The 14764-nt window shown below is 40.4% G+C and overlaps 1 protein-coding gene across 1 annotated transcript in view; it reads right to left on the bottom strand.

Annotated features, from left to right (window-relative positions):
• DYNC1H1 (dynein cytoplasmic 1 heavy chain 1) overlaps nt 1-14764 on the bottom strand; it is a 45127-nt gene that overhangs the window by 17728 nt on the left and 12635 nt on the right. The window contains exons 24-50 of the mRNA XM_035892434.1: nt 13451-13631; nt 13184-13372; nt 12906-13100; nt 11927-12209; nt 11554-11654; nt 9073-9232; nt 8540-8783; nt 8166-8349; nt 7468-7680; nt 7053-7291; nt 6788-6944; nt 6157-6384; nt 5688-5918; nt 5418-5558; nt 4922-5155; nt 4154-4360; nt 3937-4058; nt 3392-3557; nt 2991-3154; nt 2616-2745; nt 1709-1842; nt 1355-1469; nt 1066-1227; nt 775-989; nt 481-685; nt 168-341; nt 1-71 (exon numbers count right to left, since the gene is read on the bottom strand). The exon at nt 1-71 is cut by the window's left edge and continues 34 nt beyond it. Coding sequence (XP_035748327.1) covers nt 1-71; nt 168-341; nt 481-685; nt 775-989; nt 1066-1227; nt 1355-1469; nt 1709-1842; nt 2616-2745; nt 2991-3154; nt 3392-3557; nt 3937-4058; nt 4154-4360; nt 4922-5155; nt 5418-5558; nt 5688-5918; nt 6157-6384; nt 6788-6944; nt 7053-7291; nt 7468-7680; nt 8166-8349; nt 8540-8783; nt 9073-9232; nt 11554-11654; nt 11927-12209; nt 12906-13100; nt 13184-13372; nt 13451-13631 — 4845 coding nt within the window. The remainder of the gene's footprint in view (nt 72-167; nt 342-480; nt 686-774; nt 990-1065; nt 1228-1354; nt 1470-1708; nt 1843-2615; nt 2746-2990; nt 3155-3391; nt 3558-3936; nt 4059-4153; nt 4361-4921; nt 5156-5417; nt 5559-5687; nt 5919-6156; nt 6385-6787; nt 6945-7052; nt 7292-7467; nt 7681-8165; nt 8350-8539; nt 8784-9072; nt 9233-11553; nt 11655-11926; nt 12210-12905; nt 13101-13183; nt 13373-13450; nt 13632-14764) is intronic.

Here is a 14764-nt window from a genome sequence, read left to right as displayed (position 1 = left end):
TCATTGGCTGCTGCATTCTTCACTTCCAGTTCCTGACTCTTTATTCTTAGGTCACGCCGCAATTCTTCCACCTGAAATAGATTGTAAGATGGGAGAATTCAGATTAAGCTTGGGGATCTATTTAGTCACTCCAGCCTTATGAAGGGGAAAGTTTTAAAGGTATGTACCTGATCAACTGTTTCCTTGATTTTTCTAAGGCCAACATTCAAATGCATTTGCTGTTCCTCCAATTCGCTTCGTTTCTCATTGAACAAGTTGGCATAATGGTTGATGAAGTCTAAATAGTGGCGTGGTGTGATTGCCATGGTTCTGCCTCCTCGTTTTGCCAGACGAGCATTAGCCTTTAGGGAAGAAGGAGTTGTAAATTATGCACTGGTTTTAAACCTATTCAGATGCCCAAACCCATACTTTTTAGGAAACTGGTGCATGATGTTGTGGCCTAGAGATCAACACAAGTTAAGCAATGTAGTAAAAACATACCTGATGGAGAGTCTGATGAACAAACACACAACTATTAACAATAGCTTCCCTGTGTGATGGTGGTTGTGGTAGCTTATCATACACAACTGGCATGTAATCAGGCACAATATAATTTGGTTTCTCAAGATCCATTTTGCTTGTGAACTCTTTGCCAACTTGGTACAGTGCCTCAGTTGACCAGTCTCCAAACCAGTTCAAGACACACCTGAAATACAAAGTATTTGTGAAGACTTCTCCAAAAGTACAAAAGTATTAACAGTATTTGGAATGCGTGTTGGAATATACAGCAGTTACCTGTTGAAGAGTGCAGGAGAGGTAGCTGCCCTGTCCTTCAAGCCCTCAGAAGATGGATTCATAGTGAACACAACATGGAGATTGCGAATAACTTGGCTGGTGAACCATTTGTAGAGTTCTTCATGTGAATCTAACATTAAACCTTCTTTCTGTGCTCCTTCTTTACATTGAGTCATAAGGGTGGCATACTCGTCTCCTTCAAAGAGACCAGGAACCTAATTCAAAAGATAGCTTTGTTGTAGCTTTCAGTCATAAAAGGGTGCTTAAAGTACTTACTTAAAATCTCCTTACCTCTCCATTGGCCAGGAGAGTGTTCATTCTCTCCAGGAATCCAGAATCCAATACATTTGACTCGTCCATTATAAAAGCTATTTTCTCATTTTTACAGCCAGAACGTCTCAATACCGTCCTAAGGTCTTCATCAAAATCTTCACCTGTATATTTCCTGTGAACCTAGTAAGATTTAACATTGGTTATTAACATTTTGTTTTAGCTTCTAAGGGGATTTTTTTAGGGGTCAATATTTAAGAAGAGTGAGTTCTGACTAACAGTTTTTGTTAAGTGAAACTAGCATGCCAACCTTAATTTGGTAGACGCTCAAACCGTTCATCCAGGCAACAAATCTTGATAGAGTTGTTTTCCCTGCTCCACTGACTCCAATAAGCAGCAAGTGGCCCTGTGGCTGACGGAAGATTCTGAAAAAGCACATAAGCAAGTGTTATCAAGTTACTGAAGCTTTTCCTTGAGCATCTAAACTTCAAGTTTAGTACCAAAACTGACAGATCTTCCCAGCTAGGATCCTGCTGATTGGAGGCCAGAAGTAAATAATCTGCGGACAACAATGGAATCATGCTCCATTCTTTCTTAGTCTGTACTCAGGCTACTCCATTTTAGAACAAATTTCTAAAGACTATTTATATAAGCAGCAACTTACCGGTCAATTCTTAACACATGATCCAAGACTTCATTGAACAGAACAAGTGGTACATCAAGTTCTTCTTCATAAAAGACTTTAAGCCTAGCTTTCACATAGTCTCTTAATTCTTCTTGATCCACTGGAATATAATCCTAAAAGAATCAGTCAATACAGTACGGAATTTAAAATTAAGGAAATTGTGCTTAGGGATCAATTTAGGAGTAGATGAAAGCCTAACTATTAGAATACTTAAAGTAGCAATTCCCTACAAAAGCTTAAGAATGCTGTACTCATTTAATTTGCACAGGAACACATCCACAGCTTAGAGTGCCACAGATAGTGGCATATGCTTTAAACACCATTATCTACTGAACCTATCATAGGTTGAGCCTGTGCTGCCCGTCACTGAAGAGACTATGAAACAGTAGCAGGACAGTTACTCCCTCCTTCCTCCCCCAGGTTATTTTAAACAGACTTTCCTAGGCATTTGCTATTGGTCACAGAGATGGTTAGCAGGCTAGATGGATGACCCAGTGAGATTTCTGCAGATTGCCCAGCTGAATTGCTTCAGATTGCAAGAAACAGTCCACCATCAAATTTACAGTATCAACATTGTTCAAGGATCAATGCCTTATCCAAGAGATTCTGTAAGCAGTAACTCGGCAACTTTCTGGGAGTATTGTCCTGTTCTCAATAAATATTATTTAATACTGCCTTTATCTACTGTGGTAGATCTTACAGTAGTATCCCTACCATAACAGCTATTAACTTTGTGGTAGAGTTCACTTCAGAATCATGTAAGAACTTCTTAGAGATCGGTTTAACAAAATGATGGGCACTGACTATCATGTTAATTTAGTCATAAAAGCAGCATCACTCATCTGCTCCCAAACGATTTCATTTTATTTTTTTTACTTATTTTTACCTTTGACAGCCAGTTGCTGTATAAGATAGGCCTGCTCATAGCTTTTTCTTTGTCAATGTTGGGGAAGTGCTTCAGAGCAACCATATCAATGTTCTCATCAGTCCAGCGTCTCTCTTCATCTTCTACAAGTCTGGATAAATAAAAAAGCCAATGACCACAAATCCTCTGTAATGGGAAGATACAGTCACATCACATGGCAGCGCTACCATTAAAATGTGTTTCTGCTTTGCATAGATATGACTCCCAGCAGTGTTGAGTTGTATTCCAGCTATTTAACATGAAGCACACTTCAGCTTGGTCTTCTAATGAAAGTTGGCAAGAAGTGGGCAAAATAGATTTTGCACCCTGCCTCCCCCCATCTCATGTTTATTTTACCTGTCTTGGAAGAGACGTAAGGCTTCATGGGCCCAAATCCTGATAAGGCCTTCAACTGGTAGGGTTTCTAGTGGTCTTAATGCTTCAAATATACCTCGCACCCATCGAGTCATTTCACGAGGTGAATAGATGTAGTGTGGCTGTGTGTCTTGAGTGAATCTCTCCTAAAAATTCAAATATAATTAGTTACTTCATTCCAAAGTTGCACTGTATTTTTACAGGTCTTGTGTCACACGGTATTACTTTGCTAGTGTCATTCAGTGGCTTTCACCAGAACTCAAGTAATCAGTTGAGTTCTTTCACACATATTAACCATATGAAAGGCAAACAATGCATTTTAAACGATTCAGCATAAAAAGAAGACTTCTAATTAGAATTTCGGGTTGCATTCATCAAATTACCTGAGACATTGTGTAGAATTCTACCATAGCAGCAGTGAGCGGTTCTGCGTATGTGCGAAGTGATGGGATCAGCCTTAGCATTGCACGATTGAATGTTCCATATATCTGAGTAAGTGAAGCTGGTCCAGGATAGTCCACATAAACCACAGGAACATGTCGTAAAAATCTGAAAGATTAGCATATTACATAGCCCAGAAGGTCAAATTACAGTCTGTACTATTTTCATTATCTTTTTGCCAAAATTAAATAACTGCTTGATTCAAAATTATCAGCAGTAACTGCAGTTGGTTTGATTGCTCTTTAGTGACTCAGACCAAAAAGCATTCCAAAGTATCCACAGCATTTTTAGACAGGTTATTCAAGAGGCGTTAACAGTGAGTCTACTGGCTGGCTGTCGGGGTAAGAACCAACTAGCAGTTCAAAAGCAAGGAACACAACTTCAGTACAGCTGGTGTTAGACAAGCATATTGAGAACAGATTACATAGTCAATGCTTCAATTTTGACCCCTATTCTGTTGCTATATAGAATTTACTAGATACATTACCTGTGTGAGAGAGGTTTCCTTCCAGGATCAGTAGGTGGATTACATGCACCAACAAACTGAATTCTCTCCAGTTTCACCCACGTCTGGTCTGATGTACGATAGAATCCTCCATGTTCCACCATCTGGAAAAAAAAGAAAAGTAAAATAAAATCAGTGGAATACTGTATTTCCCAGAAAATAACTGTTAACATATAGCTGATTACAAAGAAAAACAAACCTGTCTAATGAAGGATATGACTCTCTGTGTGCCATACTTATCCATATCGGGCAAGTTGATTTCATCACAGAACAGCACCAGCCACTTTCCTAACTGCACAGGAGCCAGCACCACTCCATTAGGTGTACGCCTGTACTCGCAGTAGTGATCAAAAGTTTTCAAGAGCAGTTCTGGAGTGGTAGCACTAGAAAAGTTGAGTCCAACCACCTTAAAAAGAGAACAGTGAAAAGAAATAGTTAAAATACATGAAGGCTTGAAAGAGAGCATATCAAGAGTCCTGAAAACAGGTATGTTTGGCTGTTGGAAATACATATACCATCTATATTTCAGGTTCCTGCCTGTATTCTCACTGCGTACTGTTTGCTTCCCACTGCAGGTTCTCCATTTACCATACAGCAATGCCTCCTGCCCAACCTTGTAATTAGAACATCACGTATTGTTACTCCACCTAATTACACTGAAGGATGAGAGCTATTAAACATTACCACATGTTTTTAAATGCTAAATAGCGGAACACTCCTGCATTGTTGAAGCAGCAAAGGAAAGAAGTAGCTTTTAGGCTAAGGATCTTGAGGCATAAAATTACATTGAACAGAATCTAAATTTTCTTTTTTGCCATGTATACACATGACTGACTGAGGTGGAGACATCACTGAATTCTGGCTAGCAAGTAATTTCCATGCTAAATCAAGACTGCTTTAACATTTAAGGAGATTAGAGACTTGGTACTACTCTGCGATTCACACATATGCACACACTCTTGTGTACCTCCATGTCAGGCAGAGCTCTGAGAGCACTGAAGAGGGTCATGGTCTTTCCAGAACCTGGTGGGCCACACAGTACTAGAGGTTTGTGTTCTGCCAGCCAAGTATACAGCAATGCTTCATGGCGAACGGTATCTAGGGTTGGTACCACTACATCAGGAGCTGCAACTTTGTGCGTCTCAACTTCAATTTGAGGAACCTTGGATTGCCATGGCACCCATTCACCTGTAATGGACACCTAGGAGCACAAAAACATGATCAGACCATTTAGAACAGGAATATTGCTCAACCTTAGTTAGAGGAGAATATATATTCTCTTTAAACCAGAGTATTTTGTGGCATCAAGTTTGATGTATTTCAACAGGCAGCCTGTTCACTGAACTGTGAAACTATAAAATTTAAGGTAGTCTAGCGTTTTATTTTCCAGTTGCATCTCCAAAATCTAAAGCCAGCTTCCAAGAACACAAAAGAGCAACACTTCCAGCGTAAGAAAGGTTTACCTCATAGTCAATTATAGGTATGTTGGGTGCAGTTGGCAGCGGCACAGTGGTGATTCTCCTAATGTATTCTCCCAGCTCTGCTCTCATTTTCAAACGACTATCTCCAGAAAGAGACCACAGTATTGCATAGACCAGGTATCTCTGTAAGAAGCAGCAAAAGCAGCTATTGGTTTTAGAGTCATGGAATAAAACTTGAATGCGCAATAAATCAAATCCAGCTGCTATACTGACACATTGAACACAGTAGTCACTCAAAAGGATCGTATTTACCTGGATGTAGCGCTCTAGTTGATCTATCTGCATTGGAAAGTCTGGATGATTGGCATTGTACTGGGCTACGTTGCGGCAAGCTTGATGCAACATGGAGAAGAGAGAACCAAGACAGCGCAAGCGGGTGAGATCCATAATATGCTCCAACTTGAAAGCATGTTCAAGTGCTTTTGTTACCAGGCCGTTGGATGTGAAATATGGCTGCATTATTGTTGCAGCATCTCTCTGAATCTGTTGGGGGAGACAAACACTGCTCAAAGCACTTGCTTCTCATTTGATTAACAGGCAGCAGGAAATAATTTTGTTTTAAGGTTTGAAATGCTTCATATTTTAATATGCTTTAAAAAAAAAGAAAAAAAGATGTAAAGAGGAAGTCAGCTTTTCTATCATAGGCTGTCCTAAATTTTAAGTACACCATACTACTTGGGATACAAACATTCTTACTATGTTATCCCATAATGCAACATACCTGCAACATTGGGGATGCTGCTTCTTCTCCTTCATCTTCTTTGCCCTTTCGTCTTCGCTGAGCTTCTTCCTCACCTTCATCCAAAGGAATGCTTCTTAGTCTGGCCAGGAAGTTATTGAATATCATGTCTGTACTGAGAACATCCTCACTGAACCAGACCATGCCACACCTTGACACGGTAGCCAAAGTGGCATATTTCAGATCCTGTACCTCAAACATGATACGCACCTAAAGAGTAGAAATTTAAAACAAATCTACAGTAAAAACAACCAACCAAAAGCAAAAAACCCCATAAAACTCCCTCCCCCAAAACAAAGACCTTTTAAAATAAGTTAATTTGTATTTAGCCTCTGAATAATTGACAGCAGCATTAAACTATCCTAAGGCAAGTTCATCATTATTGACTGTTACCCTAGACTTTTATATAATCCACAAAGTTTGTCTTACAGGGTCAGAGTAAGTATAACATGAAATGTTTTGTCTCCACAAAAGCTTTTAACTCCAGAAAACCACTACCTGAGATCAGTATTACTCTGCTTGTGCTGAGAAAGAGGGACAGTACAAGTATAGATAAGGTAAAAGCAACAAGTTTATAGGACAGCATGTAAACATGTAAAAAAAAGAACATTACATTTGGTGGAAGGCTGAGACGCTCTCCATTTGGCAGAGTCAGTAGTTTGTTGTCATCCAAAACAGAGTTCAAGTTCTCAACCCATTCAGGGTCTACATCACCATCAAAGATAATCCACTGACGCTTTTGTAGTTCACCTCTCACATTGTCTATGATTCTACATTAAAGGAAATATTTATTGCAGTACAGAATAAAGACTCAGTAAGGCCAGATTATCCATGGCACAAATGTACCGGCCATTTTTCTGTGCTATTAAAAGACTCACTTTCTCAGGACATGTGTAAACAAGCCATCTGTCCATTCTCTGGTGTTTGGATCCAAAGTACCATAGAGGTGATCTTTGCTGATTGCTTTTGGATCTATAATATGAGCAACGCCTTCCACACCCTCCAGCCGTTCAAGAGCTTTCAGAAGTACTCTCCATGCCATGCTCTTTCCACTTCCAGAGGGACCAACCATCATCAATCCATGATTTATTTGTGTGATCTGATACAGCTGAAGAACCTGCGACAAAGAAATGATGTACCAATTAAGTCTTAGCTTCAGTAGTCAATCTAAGCTTCTATGTATTGCTTGCTTAAGACAAGAAAAGAAAAAAGCTTTTCACCTTTCATAATAAAAAAGGGAAGATTAGTCTTATACATAAACTTCAATTCCACATTTTCAGTTTTTTATTTTACCTTTTCAACCCACATGCCACCAACTTCTTCTCCATCACCATAGGTAAGGTACATTTCCTGACACACTTTCTTCAGCTCCTCTCGCAAGGCTGTCATCTCCCCACGATGGTACTGTACTCCAGGGAACACATCAGAAAGGAGACTGAACAGCAACGGAATGTCTTCTGCAACCAGTTTTGGTACCATAGTTTCACATACACTTTGGATCAGGATCTGCAGAGAGTCACATTTTGGTTAAGGTTTTTTGTTAAGTTCGCTTTATCAAATGTGTTTGACAAGGAATACTTCACTAAATACTTCACTGATAAAGCACCAGTCTTGGTAAAAACAACCACTGATGGGGTTTCAACTTTGAAACTACACAATGAATTCCTATTGTTTTTCAGTTTATACAACTGTAGTATCTTATGCCTCTTCACTATGCTTTTGTTATTAACTGCTGAGGAACTAAGCAGCGAAGCAGCGATAAGCATTATGAATGCACCACCCCACAAGAACAAGTCTTTCAGTATGATTCAGGGACTCCTAAGACATGTTTAACTTGGTGCTTCTAAGCTATCAAGTTACCACCTTTTCTAACTAACATTACTTTGCTTGCATGGCTTAATGCTAAATAACCCACTGCAGGGTTATTTGCTTTGTTTAGTGTGTATCCTGTACTTTATCACGGAAGTAAAAAGTTCACACACACACATTACCTCTTGTTCTGGTAAGTTCTCAGCAATTTCTCCCTCATCAACAACTTCACCACGCTCTTCTTTCTCCCGCTTTATCTTCTGAATCCTCTCCCTCTTCACATTACCTGCACTAACCAGCACACTTTTCAATGCTCTCAAGCCAAAATCATAGTGACTTTGGGAGGACAGCTGTTCATCACAAAGCCTAAGAAGCAAAAGAGACAATATACAATTTGATTCTCAATAGGGACCAACACAACACTGAGTAAGTGTCTATTTACTTGAAATGATTGCTTGAAATGATTGCTGCACAATGTGCTTACTGAGTCGCAAAGAACGTTATAGCTTTGAACAATAAGCTGTTTTTACTGACTGGAGCCAAACTTGTTACTCACTTGAAGAATGGTACTATCTTATTTGCAAGTACTTCAGCTGTACGGAAGCCCTGGGAGTACAACATGACCTGAGCAATCAACTGACGGTCTGGTTTTGTCATTGCCAAGCTACGGAACAACTTCTTCAAATTGTCAGGCAGATTTGATCTGCCTGCATAGCCAGGATTCATGGTGATGAAGATAGCCATGTCAGGGCTCACTTTGACTTGTTTGTTCAGCAGCTCACAAGTAATAGGTGTTGCAGCTGAAAAGAGAGTGCATTTAGTTACACTTTAGTCAGTGATCAATCACCGTGAGAACAGAACTCATACTTCATTTTATTTTAGTTTCCTACACTAATGGATAACAGGTCCTCTAGTACTGCAACTGAAATACTCAAATACAAATTTCTATCAGCTGAAAGTTACTTCAAGTTTTGATAGAAAGCTGCTTCATCCTTGGATTATTTGGGAGAAATGTAACTGAGCAACAAAACAGTATGAAGGACATTAGAGATGCTGTACAATACTATTAATAATGACCAAATTACATACTCTTGTCATAGTTGGGGTTGGAATGCTCTCGCAAGGCTTCCTGGATGCACTGAACTTGCTGTGAAACGGCAGAGAGCATACGCTCCTCCAGTCTGTTGAACTCATCAAAGCAGCCCCATGCACCCACTTGACAAAGTCCCACAAAGATGCGTCCCATTGCCTGCACGTAGAGGGGAAAATTCACTGAAGTTGCATGGTCAGTCTTGCTTATGCATAGGGAAAGGGAGCAGAGAATAACACTTTATGCAATGCACCCAAGGCAGGAAGGAGCTGTATTTGTATGAAGGTTACCATCTTTGTAGTACTTTAAAGGTTATAAAAGGCTTCTAACTGACTTTCAGACGTTCACTGCTTCACAGAATCATAAATTATCATAGCTTCCCATTACTACATACTGTGCTGCAGTGTGGTCACCAAACAGTCAAGATAAGTTCACTGCATAATGTTTTGTTTGCTGATACCATTAATACCAGCTGCAGTTGTAGTCCTTCATCACAAGGGCTACAAAAATGATCTGAGGGCTGGAGCACCTCTCCTAGGAGAACAGGCTGAGAGAGTTGGGCTTGTTCAGCCTGGAGAAGAGAAGGCTGCGGGGAGACCTGATTGCGGCCTTTCAGTATCTAAAGGGGGCCTATAGGAAAGATGGGGAAAATTTTTTCAGTAGGGCCAGCTGTGACAGGACAAGGGGTAAGGGCTTTAAACTAAACCACGGTAGGTTTAGACTAGACATAAGAAAGAAATTCTTTACAATGAGGGTAGTGAAACACTGGAATGGGTTGCCCAGAGAGGTAGTGGAGGCCCCATCCCTGGAAACATTCAAGACCAGGTTGGATGAGGCTCTGAGCAGCCTGATCTGGTTAGCGGTGTCCCTGCTCACTGCAGGGGGGTTGGGCTAGATGACCTCTAGGGGTCCCTTCCAACACAAAACATTCTATGATTCTAAGGAGGATACTAGAATTATAAAACCCTTCAGAAGAGCAAATTGGATGGCCAGAGTATGATAAGACTTCCACCTAAAGAACAACCTGCAGTGGTGTCCAGCGACAGGACTAGGGGCAATGGATGCAAACTGAAACACGAGAGGTTTCAGTTGAATATGAGGAAGAACTTCTTCACTCTGAGGGTGGCAGAGCACTGGAACAGGCTGCCCAGGGAGGTTGTGGAGTCTCCTTCTCTGGAGATATTCAAAGCCCGCCTGGATGAAGTCCTGTGTAGCATGCTCTAGGTGAGCCTGCTTTAGCCCGGGGGTTGGACTAGATGATCTCCTGAGGTCCCTTCCAACCCTTACAATTCTGTGATTCTGTGAACCTTTAAGGTAGGATTACATGAAAGGCAACACGAGTATGATAAGACTTCCACCTAAAGAACAACCTTTAAGGTAGGATTACATGAAAGGCAACATGAGGAAATATAATGGAGGTCTAAAAGCCACTGGTTTAGGATGAATAGGACTCAACTATTCACTATCTTTTCCACTACAAGAACTAAGAAATCATTAAAAAAGACAAAAGAAGGTGCTCCTTCATAAAGCGTGTAGTAATGCAGTAGAACTCTTTGGTAGAGAATGCTATAGAAGCAAGTGTGCATGTGGATTTAAGGGGAGAAATGAGTACCCAGAGAAAGGTTCACTGGAGCATGAACAGAGTAACCCATTTCAGCTTGGAACCTCCTGGTCCTCACAACTGGCAGAGGTAGGAAGGGGACTGGGGGCAAGGAAGGAGTATCACGCACTATCTGTGATCTTACTACTCCCTAGGTATTTTTTTTTACAGTCACCACAGGCCAAATGCTGACTAAATGGACTCCTGGTCTCACTGAAACACAGCTGTACAGAAAAAAAACACCAATCAGATGGGGAATCTGGCAGAGTCCATGAAGTATCATAATTCCTTGTCCATGTTTCATATTGGCTTTTATATATACACCTGATCAAGGTTTTTGTTTTGAGACCTTTGCTGTGTTACAGTTTATAGAGGCATGTCATCTGGTTCTGAGTTTAAAGGTGTCATTAATTTCAAAACATCTGGGTAAATTTTCTTAGTTTTGAAGAATCTTTCACATGCTGAGGCAAACTCCACAGTTATGTCACAAAAGACAATTTGGTAATAGTACAGCTATTTTGGCAGTCTCACATTCTCGTCTGTTCTCTGTTAAACCAATACTATAGATGGAAACTAACCAGTTTAAGTTACTTTCCTAAAGCCAGCTTTAAGCCCCCACCCCATACTTCCTTTCCCTTCATTTGCTACTATAGAACTACCCATTCAAAAAAAACCAGGCCCCCTCCCCCAGCAATGTTCTGTCCCACTTTTGCTTTAGGCATCTTTTGTTACAGAGTATCTACATGACCCACAGATATTGGCCCAATTAAGACTTACAGATAATTATCTTGAAAATAAACACTGCTAGCTGGTTCAGAGTTCTGAAGAGATTCATATTGCTTACTAGCAAAGACTACCTTTTTTTAATCAAATGGCTTACCTGGAAGTCAAATGTTTCATCACAGTTGAAAACCAACACAAAGCGGCCAAGCTGATGTCCAAGAGCCTTAACAGATTCTGTTTTACCAGTACCAGCAGGACCTATTTTTGATGTGAGACAGACATGTTTTAGTATTTATTGTCTGAGGTACTGCTGCCTACCCATGTGATCTGCCAGCATGCTGATTCTGATGGTCCCTGACAAGGGCATTCAGTGAAACGTAAAACGGTTACAACTTCCCACAAAAGACTGCTTTGTTTTTCAGTATCTTAGTTATAAGCATTCTGCATATTTACATTAAAGGTATCTATTAGAGAAGATAAGATTTTATATACTTATCTCAAGTTTTTACTGTACTTAAGTACAAACTTACCAAATGGTGATCCTCCGAGTCTTGCCTCCAGGGCTTGTGTCATGGTCAGGTAACAGCGGTCAGTAAGAGGAGTCTGTACTAGCTTATCCTGAACACCAAGGTACTCAAAACCATAGTTGAATTTGGCATTTGCCATTTGAATGGAGAGCTGTTGCAAGACATCTGTCTGCTTCGGGTCAAAGTAGAACCGCATTTGGCTGAGCCACTCAAAGGATTTGGAATTGTCGATCTTGCTTTTGATCAGCGATCGTGTAACATCTCTCTGGTGCACCAACTCGGTGATCTGGAGAATGAAGTAACTCCTTAGACCACAGCAATACAAGCCATTGCTAATGAAGTCAGGAATCCTACAGCTTTTCAGATTAGCATAGTGAGTTGCCATCACTTAGAAATAATGACCTGCCAACAGTCTCTGCCTCAAAATCTCTTGCTACAAAGACAAAACTGCTGACTGCTCTTATTAAGGACTTCCCTAGTTTTCAGCAAAGCACTCCGGTCCAGTTAGTCTGTTAATCCATTACACTACAGAACTAGGTATTTTACTTGCCAGTAATGATGAAGACAAGTACTCCTAAAACAGACCAGATATTTTTCTGTAAAAATCTACAGAAATAACCCAGGATGACTTTAACTCCCCCCCCTAATTCTTATCTACAAACAAAAGCATATAATAATTACAATAATAACCAGCTTAATAAGATATTTTACTTTTGAATGAAAAAATCATTAATGTCCATAACTGGAGGAGCTATTCTGAAGATGAGGTCAGTGAGCTAGTGAGTCTAGAATATGCTATCATGCATTAAGCTGACTAGAGTGAAAAACTATCACCACCTACAGGATCAGCGCTTGATGCAGTTGCTTAAATTGCATGAAACTTTTTCCTAGAGGAAAAATAAGTCTCAGACTAATCAATCTTTTCATTAAACTTTAAAAAAATCCTCACCTGTGAACCCAGAAGAGGAAGATTTTTACTTACCAAGTGCTCCAGTTTCCTTCTGCGAAGAGGCGGCTGCTCCATCAGCACAGAGTCTGCCAGGACATTGAGTGTGACCTCAACATTAGCTAGCACAGAGTGGAGAGGACTGTTGTCTCCAGCTCCACCCATACCATTGAGGGCTGACTCGACATTCTCAGACCATGCAATCTGGGCTGACAGGACAACAAGCTGAGCCTGTGTAACAAAAATTCTCATCAGATAGTTTTCCTCACTGAAGTAACCAAGCTGCAGTATGCTTACATGTTCCATATTGATACCTGGTATTTGTCAATCCAAGAGATGTAGACTGCTGGATCAATTGAAGTTGCTTTTCCAAAGATTTCTACTTCAGTAACAGATTCTGCAAGCAATTTAGCAAGGGTCACTCTCATTTCTTTTTCAACAAGAGTGAGCCACTCATTGATCTTGGGATGTTCTGTGATGGAGACAGGTGTTTTGAACAGCACCTGCAAGAATCAGATTTAAGTCAGCCCAGGTTCACTTATTTTCCGAATTTTCTTTAAAAAGAAACACTGCAGCTATACCTCCTCTCCTTCACGTGAGGATATCCCAAGAACCACAGAATTATCTTCATTGAGAATGATGCTAGAAACGCCAGCAAACATCTTCTTGAAGTGTTTCTGCAGCTTAGCAACATTTTTGCTGTTTCCAATGATTTCAAGCAAGTCTTCATCACCAACAAAATAAAACCTAGTAATTACATAAAATTAGATCTACATCAGAACTCCAACCATCACTTTGAATTTATTTATGCTTCATAGATAGCCACGATACAGGAGTAATCAACACTCATTCCCCCAACACTGCACGAGTGAATGAACCACAAATTTGCTAGAAGTTGTACTTCAGTTCTAAGATTAAGTTTCAATTCATGTGGTCTGTACCATACAAGTGTCTATATGCTCCAAACTGTGGATCATTTTCTTTACCTATACGTTCCTGAAATACCCACAGTAGAGTTTGGGATTGAATTAAGTCTATTACGCAGGGAGAACTCCCACTCGGTACCTCTGTCACCCTTACACTCTCATGCTAAGTGACAAACTATACAGGTAAGTCAGAACTAATGACTTAAATACTGTCACGTGACAGTTCAGACACTGTCCTTCAATCAAATGCCAGAATTAAGCAGTTCAAAATAGAATCTATATCACAGAATCACAGAATTGCAAGGGTTGGAAGGGACCTCGGGAGATCATCTAGGCCAAACCCCCTGCTAAAGCAGGCTCTCCTAGAGCATTCTACACAGGACTTCATCCAGGCAGGCTTTGAATATCTCCAGAGAAGGAGACTCCACAACCCCCCTGGGCAGCCTGTTCCGGTGCTCTGTCACCCTTAGAGTAAAGAAGTTTTTCCTCATATTCAACTGAAACCTCTTATGTTTCTGTTTTCACCCATTGCCCCTAGTCCTGTCGCTGGACACCACTGCAAACAGACTGCTTCCATCCTCGTGACTTCCGCCCTTAAGATATTTGTATGTGTTGATAAGGTCCCCTCTCAGTCTTCTCTGTTTACAGAAATCAGCTGCAATGGCTCCTTAAGCAGGGATGGCAGGGTTAGGTTAACGGTTGGACTCTATGATCTTAAAGGTCTTTTCTAACCTAGACGATTCTGTGATTCTATTCTATAAGCAGTACTTGAATCCTACAAACAGACATAGATGAGCAAGTAAGGGAAATTTTAGTCCCGCTTCCTGCGAAGTAGCTGTAACTGAATTCTGTATTTAGACATAGATTTAAATGGTCATAACATTTTATATATATGCAATACATAAAAATCAGCAGAGGCTTTACAGAACAGTACACCAATTCCTGCACAGAAACATCAAATTACTTTAT

Source organism: Egretta garzetta, unplaced genomic scaffold (assembly GCF_000687185.1).
Source record: "Egretta garzetta isolate BGI_Z169 unplaced genomic scaffold, ASM68718v1 scaffold374, whole genome shotgun sequence".
In the NCBI taxonomy this organism is placed as follows: Eukaryota; Metazoa; Chordata; class Aves; order Pelecaniformes; family Ardeidae; genus Egretta; species Egretta garzetta.
This window is presented reverse-complemented; position numbering and strand designations above follow the sequence as displayed.